The sequence below is a fragment of the Ambystoma mexicanum genome, chromosome 2q (genome assembly GCF_040938575.1).
Source record: "Ambystoma mexicanum isolate Mex_15411 chromosome 2q, UKY_AmexF1_1, whole genome shotgun sequence".
In the NCBI taxonomy this organism is placed as follows: Eukaryota; Metazoa; Chordata; class Amphibia; order Caudata; family Ambystomatidae; genus Ambystoma; species Ambystoma mexicanum.
Window position 1 is genome coordinate 1,185,397,154 of NC_090924.1, and position 18,766 is coordinate 1,185,415,919.

At 41.1% G+C, this 18,766-nt stretch overlaps 1 protein-coding gene across 1 annotated transcript in view; it reads left to right on the forward strand.

Moving 5' to 3' along the window:
• The window catches only part of MALRD1 (MAM and LDL receptor class A domain containing 1), a 3,359,462-nt gene that overhangs the window by 1,672,047 nt on the left and 1,668,649 nt on the right, over positions 1-18,766 (forward strand). Inside the window, exon 31 of the mRNA XM_069646615.1 lies at positions 6,156-6,313. Within this exon, the coding sequence (XP_069502716.1) occupies positions 6,156-6,313 (158 nt within the window). The remainder of the gene's footprint in view (positions 1-6,155; positions 6,314-18,766) is intronic.

Consider the following 18,766-nt stretch of genomic DNA (forward strand, 5'->3'; position numbering starts at 1 on the left):
TCATACTTTTTCACTTGATATTTTTTGGCAGGACGTCTTGAGGCATGGGACTGGATTACTGCTTCGGCATGTCTTTCCCTGCTCCGTCTGCCAAAAAAAAATGCATGTTTGCCAAAATGTGATTGTCAAGCAGGGGTAAATGCACTTGATTCCCACCTTTACATACATTCAACATTCAGGGAGGGAGAAATCCATGTTAAATGCCTCATCATATGCATACTTGGAGTAGACATTTACAGTTGGACTTCAAAGGTCAAATACTCCACATTCTGAAAAAATATCATGCAGTGTTCCATTTTAGTCTATCATCCACCAGCTGTACTGTGTTAGTGGCTGGACCCTGGGTCTGTGGATATTTCAATTCCAATCAAACTTCAAAATTCCAACATGTGACTTTCAATGAATCCCATTTTCTATTCCCTGATGCAACCTAACCATAGCAGTTTTATTTTGGAATATCGGTACATTAGGTTTACATCAAATACGATGATCAGCCCATTTTATATAGGGTATTGGGGGAATTAAATTATTTTAGATGGTGGCACATCTTTTTTTAATCATGATGATTCTTTAAAAAACATATAAGTATATTTCATGGAAGTCCAGTGTTTACATTCACTGATGGAAGGATAGCCATGCTTTTGTGAGTATGTCGTTATTTCATAGCACTTTTAATTGAAACAAAGTAGTTAGACTTTTGAGTGAAGCTAACAAACACCCATATCCTGAATGTAAATACCTTTCTTTTAAACTAGATGAGAAGTGCCTTTTTTGCTTTTCGGCAGAAGGAACAGCAAAATGCTACATTTACAGAAATGGTTGCAGCAATGTATGGATCAAATGTTCTTGCAGCCTAGTGATTGTGGCAAGACAATACATATCCCCATACTTTGCACACGTTCTTCACCTAGTGGTCACACACTTAATCAGCATTTGTGAGCCTGTGGAAAAAAAGACTTCCCTTATGGTGCAGAACATTAGCCAGGTTTGTAATGTCCAAAATGTGCTGTATCAGATGCAGGTATGCCACAAGTTGACACTGATCAACCTGAAGCCCTCAGTGGGCACCCATTGCTATGTTATGTTATGTTCTTGGGATTTATAAGGCGCCAAAGACCGCAGGCATCCAGGCGCCGAAAGACAGGAGAAGGTGCAGATACTCGGACAGTCCTAGCTAAACAGTATGGTCATTAACTGTTTATGAAAAAGAAGATGATCTTCAATTTTGCGCAATCTGATACACCCGCCCCAGTCCGCGGGCCCTTTGGATAAGTGGTGTTACTAACAGAGAGCCATCCATTGATCTTAAGGACCTATTTGGTTGGTAGATATTAATAATCTCCTTCAAATATGCAGGGGCATTGCCAAAAATACATGTGTGGCATATAGTAAGCAATTTGAATGGAATACGGGCAGCCACCGGGAGCCAATGGAGTCTCCTTCTGGCAGTGCTGGTAGGTTCAGAATTTTTCATCTGAAAGATGATTCTTACCGCTGCATTTTGTATTTTCTGCAACTGCTGAACATTTGCCTTACTGGCTCCTCCTAGTAGGGCGTTACAATAATCAATACGTGGCAGAATCACTGCTCTTACTAGTTTTATGCGGTTTTCCACCGATATTAATGGAGCCACTTGTCTCAATACCTTAAGATGGTAGTTAGTATTGGTGGAGACAGCAGTGGCATGTGCCTCACTGTCAAGACTTTCCTCCATGTAGGTGCCCAAGGTCTTAACTTTCTGTACAATCTTAATTTGATTGCCTTCGATAGAAAAGCAATTATATTTTTGGTTCAATTTTGATTGAGCATGTTGAGAACCAAACAGCATCAACTATGTTTCTGCAGCATTTAGACAAAGCCAATTCGTTGCCATCCATTGTTTAATAACAAGGTAAGCTGCAGTCAATGTTTGTTGATCTACTTCATAATCCCCTGTTATATTTAATACTAATTGGAAGTCATCTTCATAATTGCAGAGAAAGATCCCGAGGGCTTCCAGCTCAACACATAATGGTAAGATGTAAATGTTGAACAATAAAGGTTAAAGGCAAGCCAATTGGGGAACACCACAAGTTATAGTCTGTGGCTCAGAAACCTGATAACCCCAGTAAACACAGGATTGACGGCCCTCCAGGAAGGACTTAAGCCAAATGATGGCGTTGCTGGATAAACCTCCAACCGTCGCCATCCTTTTGAGCAGGGTTTTATGATCCAGCAAATTGAAGGCTGCTGAGAGATCCAATAACATCAGCAGCCCCGACTTGCTGTGTTCTAATTTACCAAGCATGTGTGTTTGTAGGTCCAGGAGCACGGACTCAGTTCCATGAAAGCTCCTGAAACCTGGTTTCTTTACGTGTAGCTTGCCAGTATTAAATACATAAGACTGGAGCTGTGTGGTAGCTACCTTGTCAATTAGTTTTAGACAAAACAGAGTGTTTGTGATTGGTCTCAGATTTGCTGCGTCCAGCGGGTCCAGGCCAGGTTTTTTTAACAGAGGGGTAACTGCCACATTTTTTATAGATTGAGGGATGGAGCCAGTGCGGAAGGATGAACTGACAAACCCACTGAGGAACGGAGCAAACCATTCTCGATGTTCCAATATATATTTAGACGGGAACATTTCCCCTGGGCAGTAAGTGGGGTGCATATTTTTTAATATCTCCAGGATTTCGAATGGGTTAGGTTCAGTAAAGTTAAAGGAACCTGGAGAATTGAACAAATTGTCTTTTTTTAAAGATTTCGATATAGGCAGAATCAGTGCTTCCTGTTCTATTTTCTTCTGGGCTTTCAACAGTTTATCTGCGAAAGCCTTCTGAACTTGATTACACTCTTCAATAGAAGGTTTAATGTCAGGATTACAGGCCAAGGGTTTCTCCCAAGTTCTAAAGAGACGGAAAAGTTCCTTAGTCTTATCTCCAGCCTGGTTTATTTGATCGTCACAGTATGATTTCTTAGACACTATGATCATCGCCTTATACTGTTTCCCAATGAGTTTCCATGCTAATAGATTCTTGTTGGATTTATCTTTATACCAGGCATGCTCCGCCTGTCTCTTACTAGTTTTAAGTTCGGCTAGTGCCGGAGTAAACCATTTATGGCGATTGGTCAAGTCTTTAACTTTTTTGTCTTTTAAAGGGGCATATTTGTCCAGCATCTCTAACATAACTTCATTATAGACTTCCGTGAGTCTCTCGGGGCTATCCTGTATTCCTGTTTTAGCCATGAGTGAGTCCAGATAAGTCTCCAGGACATCTGAAGTGGTGTCCTTAAAATTACGAGATTTAACTGTGTGTGCCATAGTATGCACTCTTGCTGGTTTAACAGGGAGCTCCAAACAGCGGGTCAAGAGGGAATGATCAGACCAGATACAAGGGGTAGTGCAAACAGGTCCGAATTGGACATTTCCTCTTCCAATCCAGTCCAAAATGTGTCCCTTGATATGTGTAGGCTCAGTATTATGATAGACAATATGGTGAGTTTTCATCACCTTCTCTAATTGTAATGCTTTCTTATCGGTTGTATTATTTTTCCAGATGTTAAAATCACCCAATATAACTAGTCCGGAGTTTGTAGTCAGCATAGGCGTTACTAAGTTGACAAGGTCATCATTAAAATCAAAATTGGAACTCTAGTTTCCATGTCTTCATGAGAAGTGCAATGCTATTACAGATTATTGCAACACTTGAAACAGAGCTCTAGATGGAGACGTTTGACACCTTGTCAATAAACCATATCACTGAAATGCCCCATGACACTTGCACATAGTGCATCCCCTTCCTCACCACCATTAGAGTGGGTAGAAGTGGCCACTGGGTATCTAGTTGGCTCATCAGAGGCAAAGAGCTAATTCACACTTCTTTATGAAAACTACAAACATTGTATACCGTGGCTGTCATCCCCAGCTTGTGGCCCTATATCAATCCATTCTGGCCCCACTTCACATTCTTCCCAAATACCACCCCAACATACATATAGGCTGTGTCAGCGATAGTGGATGTCAAAATGTGTATTGTATTTTATCTATGAAATGCAAGTTAACGTTGTTTTGAGTTTTACAAGCCTTAGTACGGTTTATATTCACACATTTTTAAAAGAATGATTTACTGATCCAATTATTTGTATAGAGGATGCACTGATTTGTGTAAGGTTGCATATTGGCAACCAATGTCACAATAAAGTAACAAAATAAAAGTCATGGAAGCCCCTCATGAGAGTGCCTTGCCACATATGTCATGACACCTGGATGGTGAGGTTTTTGCTCCTTACCCTTAGTCAACCACGTTTTGTGGCACCTCCTTAGGGTAGTCCTCCCACTGAGGTTCTTCCTGGTGCTCCTCAACACCCTTGACATGCTGGATGGAGACGCCTTCCAACTCAAAAGTTCTCCACCCAGACAGGAGATGTCAAATACACTTACTCTGTGGTGCTCTCTGCATCCAAACCCCCCTCATGTCCCTGTCCTTCATCCCAAATTGCCCTCCTGCTCGTGCATCAAATCTACCAATATGGGCCTCCCTCTCTCCTTCTGAGTCTCTGCCAGAGGCCTACATCTTTACTTCAGAGCCTTCTCTCAAGGTCCTGGCCCTACCTCTCCTCACACTCTGCCTCTATAGCCTCCATTAATGCCTCAGAAGCATCTCCCACTGAGTCAGAGGACCAGCAATGAATCATGGTCTGGGCCTTTTAACTGGTGCAAATAAACAGTACATGGCTCCCCATATTCAACCATTGTGGGCAATAATCCTCTTCCTGTGTAGAGAAATGCAGGACCTTCCCCTCACCCACTCCAATCGTTTCCCCTTACAGGGTTGCACATGAGGACAAGGGCAAGAGGAAAGGGCTAGGTATGTTTTTCTTTGTTTTATATGGGGAATCAAACAGCATATTGAAGCAAAACACTAAGACAAACAGGCACAAAGAAGAAGCACAAAAAACTACAGATGCCAATAAAGTAGCCTCAAACCAACTCCTAAACCTCTACAAAACTCTTCAAATGCACCTCAAAGCATTGCACATATCTTTCCACACTCCATCTCTGGGCAAACTTTGTGTACTCCTTCCCACACATCCTAGCAAACCTCACAATGATCAGGAAAAGAGGTTGGTCTATCACAGAGGTTTGAAAAACTATTTGGAGAATTGATGGCTCTGATGGTCTTAATTCAACAATTCAGCCCGAAAGGGTTATAGTTGGCTATGTAAAATGACACACCTGAGCTTTCACTGAGATCCTGGGCTCTGGATTGGACAATGAACTGTTGTGAGTGACCCGGAAGTAGCATCTGGGATTCAACAAAATAAAATACTGCTCTCCCTAAAAAAAAACGTTATCCCTATTGATCCAACCTCCTCTGCTACACCAGCATCCACTTACAACCCCTGCATCCGACTTGTATCCACTCGGCTAGTCCCCTTTCTAAAGTACTCTCTTGCTTCCCATAAAGATGTGTACTTTATAAATCCCATACATACATGGTACTGGACACACTGCACCAACAAAATCTAAGGGCTATAGGGGACACTTTTCAAGAAGATTCTCCACGCTTTGATGTAACAGCCACAGAATTCAACGATTTCAAAGTACTAAAGAATGGCAAACTATCTTCTTAGAGTTGTAATTTGTACATGTTGCCTGCACCACCGAGTTGGTGCAGGAACCCTAGTATATGGCAACCTTTCCTAACCATAAATTTTCATTTCTCATCCCTTCTCTACATCATGTTTCTTTACTGTCTTTTGGCCTCTCATCCTCTCATAACTTTCTTCATCACTCCTGTATTTTCTTTACTTTTTAACATCATATTGAAAGAAGGAAGGGAAATAATGCATTGAAAGTACAAACAAGGGTGCCTACGACTAACCGTCAGGATGATTTCTGAAGCACCCCTGACATGTTTGACCCAGATGTGGGGCAAATGGAGGCTTAAGTGTTCCTAATAAGAAATACCCCCTGCAGTAATACATATTTGCAAACATGTAATGAAGTCTGGTGCAAAAGTTTGATCTGATCTAATTCACCACTGACCAAAATATGTAGCACCGCCAAAAATAGCTCATGTGATAAGACAATATGCAGGTTGCATTATACATTTTGCAAAAACATGTTTTCTGCCATGAACTGGAATGATCATCATGTACACATTTACTTTTTTCAGGGCAATTTATGTATCTTGAGGCAACACCTGTGGGCTTAAGAGGAGAAAAGGCTCATGTTAAAAGCACTAAGTGGGAGGAGTCAAATGTAGATTGTTTGCTTACCTTCTGGTATTACATGTCTTCAACGGCTACAGGTCTCATACGGGTTCTGATTAAGGTAGGAACATTATGTTTTATTGTGCTCCATATGTTAAAAAAAAACCGCAAAACCGCACAGAAAAATCTGATTCATTTTCTAAATGTGGAAAAACAAAAACACAGATATAAAATGACTAGGAATTCATATCAGGTCTAGAGGTTTGAAACTTCAGGGTAATGTGAGTATGTGACATAAAGCTAATACGTATAGTCTAGATGAAACTGTGAACCCTTCAGTTACATGCACAGCACAATGTTCCCTCTAGGCTTTTACTGGGGTAAGAGAAAACATATCAGACGACCTGACTGTCTTTGTAGAGCTGTATAAATAAATTGAATGCAAATGAACTTAACCTCGGAATAGGGAAGTGCTAGGTCACATTTGTGTTTAACTTTATACTAACCATAACTTAGGAACTTTTGTGGGTGCATTTCTGTGTTTCTTAATGATATACATGATCAATATATGTCAACCCTCTGCAGATACTGACCTTTGGCCATGCCTTGGGCACAGCAGTCATGAACGGGGACCATGCAGAGCATGACCTACATTGCTGTCCTGCGATCATTGCTCAAGCCCAGATTTGGTGTACATCCTATGATTTCCTTTGAGAATGTGATGGGGATTGGCTGGCCTATTACTTTGCACCCATTGGCATAACTTCACAAAATAGCCCAAAAATAATCAGAGCAATTTGCATAGCTTCGTTAGCCAGCTTCATGTATTTCTTTGTATGGGGAACAACGTTGAATAGGAAAAATAACCCCACTCAAGCAACCTCCAGCAGGTGAGGATGAGAAGATGAGGATGTGATATAGATGAGCAATGTGATTGTTCCATGTTGTAGCCTTCATACTGTTTGCTATGTTTACATCACTTCTTAGTTTATCACATCATTTTCATTATTGGTTTGTTAGTTTACCATCAATACAACGTGGGGGACAAGGGGCAAAACCATGATAGGAAGCTATTCTTTATTCCTGGTAGGACATTGGGATAAATAAGATTCTATGAGGGTGAGCTACTCCTTAGAGAGCTGCAGTCTATGGGCAAGGTAGACAGGACAGGGAAGTCAAGATGTGTGCTTTTAATACACTAAAGAAGTTGTGTGATGGTTCTGAGGTTAGCTTATCTAAAATACGATTTAGATAATGCACCAGGGCTAGAAGGTGTTCCTCCCTACCCCAACCTGGTTCCTTCACTAAAGGTGTTGATATATGATATGATATGGCAGTTATAAAGCCCCTGTACTCAAGGGATTCTAGGTGCAACATGAGAGATATACATTGCACATGTCTCAAGTATTCCGTTGGTATCTCTTCTTCAAACTCCCTGTTTATAGTGAACTGATGAAAATCTGTTGGAAACCGATGGGAAGTCACCTGGTTATACGATGTCAAAGGCAAGCCAGCGTAGCTATCCAATCTATTAATTACACTGAACACTCCGGCTCATTTTATTTGAAGAGACTGAGGATGGAGGAAGATGTAGGTTGAAATTCAGAATGGGACTGGTCAAAGGATTTCACATATTCCCAGACCTATTTTCAAAGGTACCTGGCCTGAGATTTGGAATGATATATAAACGGTTTTGTTTTTCTCTTTCTTACGTAAAAGGTTTTGTATGTTTGGCTCAACAACTGGATTCTGAATGTAGGCACTGTTATTTTTGTTAGAGACATTTTTTTTTATAATGTTGTACTGTTTGCGTTGTTTTATCGACTATGACAAGCAAAACAGATATTTGATGATCAGAAGCAACATAGAAATTGGAAAGGGTGGATGAGTTGACTATTTCGATAAGGATGGAGTTAGAAAGAGAGGTTTAATCATGGCCTAAGGTAATCTGATGAATGAAGAGACACTCGACTGAAACGATGCTCTCCACACCTGCAGTAAGAGTCAGCAATGGTATACACTGATCTTTAACCCAGCAATAAAATTATAGCGGGAGCTAATGAAGTGAACGAAATTTGTTTGCTCACGTGAAGGAAGTTATATAAGGTGCAGTGTTATGTTCAATGGGAAACGTGTTAAGTCACTTTATTTGGCCGACCTAAATCAGAGGATGTATAGAGAGGGGGTGAAACCGACCCCCAACAATAGCTTGAGCACATAGTATTAGTGCTAGAGATTCTCTAAACTAAAAAAGGACACAGCAAATGGAGCGTATACCAAAACAATTGATGTGAAGGAGCAGGGCTGTGAAACTAAATGGGAATTGGGACTGAGTGACTATCAGTAGAGAGGATTGGTCAACAGTGTGTGTGAATATTAAGTGGAGCTCCACAGATCTTTGAAGGTGATTGGTGCACTAGAGATCAATGTTATGGTCCTGTTGGACTACTGATAAAGAAGCTTAAGAAGGGGTTACTAATATCTTATGTATGCAGGTACTGTAAGAAAGCAAAAATGCTGCATACTGGTACATATTACCCGTAACTTCTAGGAGGTACAAGCATGTTTGGTAGGTGAGAAGATAAGTTTGAACATAGACATCTAAATGACTGTTGCTGAAAAACTGTGTGTAGTCTCCCAATTGCTCACAATCATGACTGCAGGGCAAGGTGGACAGAACCTGGCTATTCAGAAAATAGACAAGATTACACTGCTCACATATTCAGATAAAGTGATTAGAGAGAGGAAGCCGGCTCCATAAACACGGGGTAAAAACAAATACAGGGAATCCGACCTCTCTTGTTCCAGACAATAGAATATGTACCAGGAAATATGTGTGGATTTTACTGCACAGAAAAGGTGGACCGATGCCATGAAGGGCCTTATGGTCACTCAAAGGTCTTGGTTTTGATGCAGCAGTCAGCTGTGAACCAATGATGATGACACAGCATTGCATGGATGCGAACAGCTCTGCAGAAACCAGCCAGGAGCAACGCCATTTTAAATGGTTTGCAGAACTGGTTCTGCTTGGGTATATAGACTTAATGGATGGATTTGGGCTTTTATGATATTACAAATCCAGGCACTATTTCAGAGTGGAGACCTAATTTGAGGATTTGATAGCCCCTGCAGCCTTCCAGAAGACTTTGTTAAGAGAATGTGGGTATGTATGTACCTTTCCAAAAATATGGTCACATCAAGTATAAGCATGACATTTGATTGTGATCAAGAGGAGCACATTGTGTCTATCACTTCACCCAGTTCAAATCACCCTCCTATACCAACCAAAAAATCCTAATTTTCCTAATCCCAAGAAAAATAGATTACAGACAGAATGCTACTAAACTTTTACTATCATCTTTAAAATGTTTTGATGTAAGACAGTCATTTTTGGAAAATCTTTATGTGTTAATGTATTGTCGCGCACAAAGATAGAATATATTAAGGAATTGCTTCTGAACTTGCCAATTGCCTAAAGCACTACCCCACTGGGCATTGGTGAAAACATTAGCCTTCTCTCTCCGTTAATAAACAACATGTTAAATTTAGGCACTCTATACAATAACTTGTCATACAATAACATTGTCCCAATTGGACCCTTGTGTGGGAGTACCAAGGCTGTTTTTGCCGTGGCTGCATATCCCACCGCACACATTCATGCAAAATTGCACTGCACAAGTTTGAATGTGGGCACTGACCCCCCAGGGCACACCCTTAGATTGTCTCATACATGTCGCTGTGTCTTCTGCTGACGATCTTCTTGAACCAGGCTCATACTCATCATCATTGTTTCATTTTTCACAATCTCTACTCTGGGGTTTTCAGCTCAGCTACATTCCTTAGGGGGGAGCAACAGGTATCACAATAAGTGTGTGTATGTTTAGCATATACTGGTGCCTATGGCGAGCATTGTTAGTCACCATCAATGTCCTCCTTCACCACTTTTGCTGATACTCCACTGGAGAAGGGGCCTGCTCTGGGAGCCCCCCTTCCTGCTGCCACAGATACATAGTTATTGTTTATCTCAAAAAGTAAGAAAGGGTGGTATGAATATTGAACTCCCGCTCCTCGTGTTCATGGGTATACATTGCAGCAAGCAGATACATTTATAATATGTTCAATGTGTGCAGCATTGAAACAGGGAGCAGTGATGTACTTTTCATTGTGGATAGTGTGGTCATTTGAGCATCGATTCTTATAGTACTGGGGCCAGATTACAGAAACCTGGCACCAGTGAAGGTGCAAAATTGCAGGGTATTAGCACTAGGGGAAGTATGCCCCTGGGCTAAAATACTACTAATGCTTGTTTGCATACTGGTGCAACAATGCATTGAAAGTACATGTTTTTTGCACTAGGGGAATGTTTGCTCTATTTCTAATACCTTGCAATATTGCACTTGCCACTGGTGCAAAGTTTCTGTAATCTGGCCGAAGGTGTGCTACTTGCATCATTGCAAGTCGAGGTCCTGCTATTCATATTACCAGTGATTGCTTTTGTTTGATTTGTGGTAGTAGTGAAGATGCTGTCAAAGAGGGCTGTCAAAGAGGGCAGAAGTTGTGTTGTGTCTGATATATGATATGATCGTTTATACATATAGCGCCTATACACAATGTGTTTCAAAGCGCTTCAAGGCAAGGGAGGGAACAAGGGAAAATATAATGAAATTCTTACAGGCCATGAACAATAAGGATGTGAAATTAACTATCGTACTTGACCTGATGACATTTCAGTTCACATGCTAAGACATAGATAAGGAAGGGAGGGGGAGAGTGGGAAGGAAATGGAAACAGACAGGTGACTACCGTACTAGGCCTGACAACATTTCTGGAAGAACAAAAGGTGAGGGAGAAGGGTGCAGAAAGGGAAGGGAGGAACATAACAAACAGACTATCGTCCTAGGCCTGACAACATTTCAGATAGTGCTCAGCGGGAGGTGGGGGAGGAAAAGCCACAAGTAAGTGGAGGGGTAAGGAGACAGACGAGGTTGCTATCATACTAGGTCCAGGGACAATTCTGATAGAGTAAATGCGTAGAAGAAAATAAGAGGATTAGGGGAGGAGAGAGGAAAAGGGAGAAAGGGAGAGGAGGAGAGAACAGAGAGTAAACAGTCAAAAAGAGTAGTGAAGCAAGAGGAGAGATTGAATACAATTGCAGAAATCAGTAGTAACACATAATGTTGCAAGCCAGGATACAAGATCAAGATGGGAACAGCATGATTCAGGGTCACCATGAGTACAAGATGCAAAGGAAGTCCAGTGTGAAAGTTGAGAAAGAGTGACACACCGTGAATCAATGTAGTCCATAGAAGTCAAATCCGGCATTGGCCACAAGACGGTGATGGTGAAACCAGAATGTATTAGGACAGACTCCTGCAGAAGTAGGCTGAAGGCGGCATGGGGAACAGGGTAGAAGAATCAAGCAAAACAGGAAACACATGTGTGTGCGAAGGGTGGGAGTCACTAGGGAACAGCACAGGGGGATCAGAAGGGGTGGGGATGGCCTGTGGGGACAGAGGGAAGAGACATATGTTGGTGCATGCTTACCTGCTGTCTGAGCAGGGGGTCAGGATCCTCCTAATCTGAACAGGTCAAACCAGGAATTGCCCTTTTCTTCGTCAGCCCTTTGCTTCGGACGCCTGGGCGAGAGACGTTCTTGATCTAAGAGTTAAGAGCAGAAAGGAAGAGGCAGGGCTAAGAAGGAAGGGGGTGCTTAGACAAGGTGACCTAGATCCCCCTGCACCTGCTCCACATCTACAGACTACCCCGTCTGACTACCTGGGAGTGAAATGTTCATCTGTTCATTGATAGTGTCAATCCATGGAGCGAATAACCAGTAGCTGTTTGTAATGATTATGGTGCTTACAATAATGCTTCAAGCGCTAAATTGCTGCGGATGGCTCCAGTGGCAGCAGTGGTCACATTGCAGCCACTGGCGTAGTCAATTCCCTCGTTATTCTCTTTCGATGACATGTTTGTTCTTCAGGGTAGGTCATCGTGCAAGTGAAAGATTGCAAACAACCCAAGGTCTAAATGTCACGAAAAATGTACCTCCATAACCTTGTAAATTCAGAGCTCCTTCTCAAATCCATATCCAGTGCAACACAAACCCTGTGCATGTATAACTGGCGGGGGTGTAAGGATATTTGGCGTGTTACAGCACAGAGTACAGCACTACTGCACAGGTAGCAATTTTATTTATGCAGCACCACCACATGGGTGCGGTGCATTGCTATATGTGTTACCAGATTAACATGGAAAGACAGGCTATTCAGTCAAAAACGATTTTAACATATAAGATGCAAATCTATTTTTACAGTTAAAAGCACACGTGCACATTCAAAAATGCACACTATTTTTCACCTGAAATGCCTATGGTGCAAGAGACACATTTGAAAATTAATAACTAACATTATTCATAACTAACCTGACTAATAAAACTGAATTTAACATAACCCACTAATAAAAATGTGTCTCCACTGCAGAAATAGGCCTACTCTGAAAGTGACCTTTTAAACGCACATTCATTTTTTTTTCTTTTTCTCTGCTGCTCTGTCAACATAACTTAGGAAGCCAAGGGCCCGAAGATACAGGAAATCAGTTGGTTACAAATGGTTACTGTAAAAAGGAGCCATTGTGTAGAGAGGGAGGAGATGGCATGATTAATTTCTGATTGGAGCAGCGTCATAGCAAGTATCATGCTAGAGGCAGTGATGAGGGTTTTGCTGGGGGGAGTTTGAAGAGAGGGGGAGGACAGTCGGGATTTGGAGAGCTGGGAGAAGGACCTGTTTTCCTGGTTGGAGCATTTCTGATGAAAAAGCTGAGAGCTCCAGGCAATAACCCCGGTTTGAGAACGAAAGACGCTTGTTTTCACCGGGGTTAATCTTCAAGGGAGCCACATTCAGAAAGAGAACAGCTGAAGAAAACTCAGGCTGAACAGATAAGGTAATTACAGAAGTGTGGGGGCTGAGTGTGTACGAGAATATTCAGTCAGTGTAGGGAAGGAGATTCCTATGCTTTAATCACATGTTAATGTTGCAAATTGAGTTCTTGTCTCCGCCACTCTCTTTTCAGTGTATCACAGACAATGCTGTTACTGTGCTATTTTATTTATTTCTGTAAAGAGTGAGATCGTATTTAAATGCAACTTTTATAATACAGAAAAATATTTGAAAGCAGGCGGGTGGTGTGTTTTATATTTACCAATACAGTGCTGATGATGTGGGGAGATTTTTAAACAGTGCAATTGTCATTTTAAGACAGATGTGCGCATGATCATATTCAGTATGGACAGTTGTGAGTGACTGTTTGTAGCATAGCTCGTTGGAGGTACATGAGCCAACGGGAAGAGAGACTCTCTGGACATAGTTCCCTACCGTATATAAGGTAGTGGAAATTACCACAAAATGACCACATATAGCTCTCTGTCGTAAATAAGTCAGTGAGATCGCCCATGGTGGCACACTAACACTAACACTGAAAATGTGGTATTCCTGAAATGTAGGCCTGAGGTCTCTCTAGTGATTACACGAAAAATCTAAGCAAAGATAAGGGATTCTGGACATTGGGGCCACAAATAAAACAAGGGAATTATGCTCACCAAAATACCACCAACCACGCATACCAACCACGCATACCAAATATGCATGTCTGGGTGCTGAAATAATGCATGTTCACTGTATTATTGTTGTACATGGCCCAATCTGAATACAAGGAGTGATTGTTGCTAAGTTATTTTTCGGCAGTAAGAAAATACCGTCAGGCCCCAAATCTCCACAAAATACCCTACATATTTATGGTGCGTTGGCCGGGAAAGTGATCATAGAGTACCAACTGGGCGTGGCAAGCGTGTCTCACACTGCCATTTGCACATTAAAGGGAACCCATTTTATAATAGCAGTGTGCCACTAAAAACGAATTTCAGAATGTCACAAAGGGAAACCACATTCTCAGATCTAGTGCAATATTTAGAGGCAAAGTTGTTTGCACATGGGAATTGGTCGTCGAATAGCACGTTAGAATGGAGTAACCGCATTCAGGGTGAGGTGCAGAAAGAAAAACTAGACAATATTTTTGCAGAAGGCAGCATAATTCAGGTCTGCCTTACAAGATTATTGAATGCAGCCGATAAAAGTGCAGAGAAAGACTGTTTAATACGGCTATGCGGCAAATATGGTTTATTTTAAACAAGTCCCTGCGAATGCAAGATAATGATACTCAGCTAATTAACAGGTTAAAGACTGAATTAGATGGGGCAAGTAAAAATCAGGAAATGTTGAGAGCAGAATTGGATGCATGCCAAAAAGACATGCAATTAAAATGCAGAGACTTTGATACTCAGTTATCCAAAAGCAAGAAACAATTTGAAGATAGTGAGCAAGAATTGGCACACTTAAAAGCCTTAGTGGATCACATTAGACAGGATAAAGATGAGGTTGTTTCAGAAATGCAGATTTTACAAAAAGAACATTGTGAAAAAGAATGTGATCTCCAGAGCGCAGAACAAGAAATGATTAAAATGATTCAAGAAAGAGACAAAAGAAATAAAGAGTTCAATGAATGCCAAATGCAAATGTGCGACATGCAGGAGGTGATTAATAAGATGAGTGGTGAAAACAACTATTTGCAAGATGAAGCCAACAGACTCCTTAAAAAGTGTAAGGACTTAGAACAGCAAATGTGCATTCCCAGGTCCCAGGAGAGGCGGCAGGGTACCACATTCAATGGAGTGGAGGTGAATTCTAGCTCTACCCTAAGAGCTAGTGCTCCAGTGACTGGGCCGGTGACTGAACTTGGTTGCAGCGCCCTTGGGGGATTTGATACTCCCATTGGGGGCAGCCACCAATATCATACACCTGAAAACAGGATTGAATCACAAAATAGTGCAATTCCATGCATTGCAACACATAGCCCCATAAAAATAATGAAATCCATTAAAGCCCTGATCAAACCATTTAAAAAGGGAGGTGAATGCTGCATTGAGGATCACTTAGAAGCGGTGCATGACATTTTTAAAGCACTCCAGATACCTAAGGAACAGTACAGACAATATTTTCATTCAACTTTAGATGCCCCGACGGCCAGCATCATAAGGGGATTAAATGAACAGCAGAATATGACATGGTTGGAGTTTGAAAAAGAAATTAGGCGTCATTTTTCTCCTTTTCAGTCTTTGCAGGAGGCAAAGAAAGTCGCTTACACAATTACTGCTGGACCTAATACATCCCCTCACCAATTTCTACAAGACTTAAAAAGAGCATTTTCTCGCTTTGATGTATCTTTTGACTCAAATTCCAATGAGTTTAAATCTGCATACTTCTATGGGCTACAGAAAGACATCATATCCCAATTGGTCCGTGAATTTGACCGTGACAAGTCCCTTGAATGGATTGTACATCAAAGCACAAAACTATATGAGGTACTCTATTGTCAGGGTAGAGAAAGTGATAAAATGAAAGATACTAGACCTAAATCTAAAGAACCCTGAGCCACAGTAATGGAAATCAGGTCAGCCAAAATGTCCCTTGAGTCTGCTCAAAGCCAAGGTAAAAATAATGTGACACCTGAAAAAAGGGGTAATCAACAAAGATCGCCATTTCCTGTACCAATGTTCCAATCACATGATCCTAGTAATAGAGAGAGCTACATCAGCCCTAGGTATTTAGGGGACAGACCCCGGGTAGGATATCGGCCTGATATGGCAGGTATGAACAATAACCAGAGACAAAATCAAGATCAAAGAAATGATGGTCCCTACCAGTCATTGGGGATACAGAGCAGATTTGATCCCAACACCATGATATATGGTAATCAGGATAGGCCCCGATATGTGGATCGATTTACTGATAATGGAAATCAACCTAGGGGCCAGTACACACAATCTGAGAGACAGGACATGAGGCAAAACGTGAACTACAATCCACGCCAGTACAATGATTCCCCATCAGGGGATTATAATCAAAGGATGGGTGCAACCCGCTCCCCTCCACAAATGAATCAAGAGTTCAAAAACCATCCCAACCGACATCATTCACCTGAGAGGTATCAGAATAGATCCAATCAGGGGGAAAACAACCAATATCGACCTAGACCACAGAAAGAGGATCCTAGAGAGATGGAAAGGTTCCAGTGCTTTGAGGCCCAAGTGAAAATGTTAGCTGAGCAAATAGGAAAGCTCTGTACAGCGCAAAAACAACCTTCCAAAGAGGGGGCTGATGGCCATAGCAATGACCGGGGGGCTTCGGAAAAGTGACTAAGTACTCATGATAACTGCAGTGCCAAAATGACAGATTGCTCTGATATAATTTTGCATAACGACTCTGAGATGCCTAATGGATTAAATGTGAAAGTGCCAGTAAATGAACTTGTGACAGAAAGTGCAAATAATTCTAAAAAAGAGGTACGGTTTAACCTAGAGCTAAATAAAACAGTAAAGATTTGTACAAATGAAAAAGAAACATTAGGAATTCCAAAAGAAAAAAGGGACAGACTTAAGAAAAATGACTCATGCATGGGGAATACCAGTGGACAGGGAGTAAGTGGGGATGCTATAGCTCCTTCCCTGGGCAAGCAAAACAATGACCAAACACAGACAGAAAAAGGAAATACTCACAAGGAGGGTACAAGTCAATCACCTGAAGAATTCTTTGAGCCACATATTTTTGAAGAGGCTGAAAGGGCTGGTATCACACTAAATGATCACAAATGCACAGAATTAAAAAATGACAAATTGATGAATGATGTTGTTACACATGTTCAGTTGGAAGGTTGTAATGTGGTCTCTGATATTACCCAGATGGATGGGCGAACAGTGGCCACACTCCAAAAAACCTCTGATCATGGAGAAATGAATAAAGTCTCTCGCGCAGAAATGGGTAAAAAGGAGGGAAAAATGTTTTTCCATTTACCAATGTGTTTAGCCAAAAGTGAAAAAGACCTGAGAAAGGTGAGCCCTGAAATCAGTAAGAATTCACATTTCTTATGTGTATTAGAGGAAGTTGAGGACAGATATTATGCACCCATCACTGTAGAAGAAAAATGCCACACCTTTGCTATGATTGACACTGGCGCACAGGCCACAATTATGTCCAAGGAGCTGGTAAAGAGTATCAATGAAAGGAGACCCCCACGGAGTCAGATCACAGTGAAGGAAAATCAAGGCCCAGTGCATAACTTTAATGGGGAGGAGGTGCCCATCATAGGTGTAACTGAGGTTGACATAAAAATAGGAAAGCACAGAATGAAACAAGAGGTATTGATCACATCTATTTGTGAAATTCCATTTCTGATGGGGACAGATTGTCTGAAAAGATTGTCTCCTCTAATAGATGGGGTGAATGGAGTGCTGTGGTCCTTAACCAAAAAACCATTGAGGCCTAAGAAACTAAAATCACAAAACAGCAATATAAATGAATGTCACACCGTTGCCAAAACAAATGATGCTGTGGAGGTATATCTCCAGAATAGCTGCATACCTAGTGTCACTGTTATATTAATGTGTCAAGACAAAATGCAGAGCGACAATGAAAAACTACCTGTACAAATATACTTGGACCCAAGGAAAAATTGGCAGATTGCCATAGATGAGCACACATTACGTTTTTATTTAAAAGAGAAAACATGCAAACAGAATATTACTCCTAAAACAGATTCAGAAAAACACATTACCACTCTGGCAGAAATACACATGGAAGATGAGCAACCATGGGTTCATGTTGGTATAAATGACTATTTTAAAACAATAAAAGCCACTTTAGCGCTTGAACATGAAAGGAGTTTCATTAATGAGAAATGGTTACAAAAAATAATGGAGAGGGAAGAAATCCAGAGATTTAGGATTAAAAACCAATGTTTCTGGCTTGGACAGTCCAGACTTTGAAAACGGAATTGCAGGCAGATGCATGCTTAAAATTAGCATTGGGCAGAAAACAATTTACCATAATGTATGGATAGTGAGTGGAGCACAAAATGAATTTTACATGGGAAATGACATCATGCACAGAATATGTATGGTGTTAGATTTCCTTAATCAAAAAATATGGTCACGCCTAGGTGGTCCGGCACCTGAATTTGAAGACAAAAGAAGGGCTTATCATTGTGCACAACTGGTTCCTTATGCAATCGAATTACAAATGAGGAAAGATACTATTATTCCTGCATTTACAAAACAGTTTGCAATAACACTGAAATGCAAAAATGGACAGCAGATGAAAGGCTCTGCATTTGTATGCCTGAATGAATCCATAAAACAGCAAGGCCTGGATTATGAATACATTCCATTGGTAGATATTGGTGAAGGATCTGTAAAAATTATGGTAAATAATAAAGGTTGTCAGGATATTCATTTAGAGGAAAACTCCCCATTAGGAATGGCCATACAAAAATCACATTATACGGCAGATTTAAATAACATGGTGATTGGAAATATTCCTGAAAAGTATGTAGATGCCAAGGGTGAGTTGCCAGAACACCTGGACTCTCAGCCCAAAGGAATATTTAAAATTCATTCTGTGTATCCTTATGATCAAAATGAGACAGTGTGCTGCCATCAAGAGGATTGCATAATATTTAATTTAAA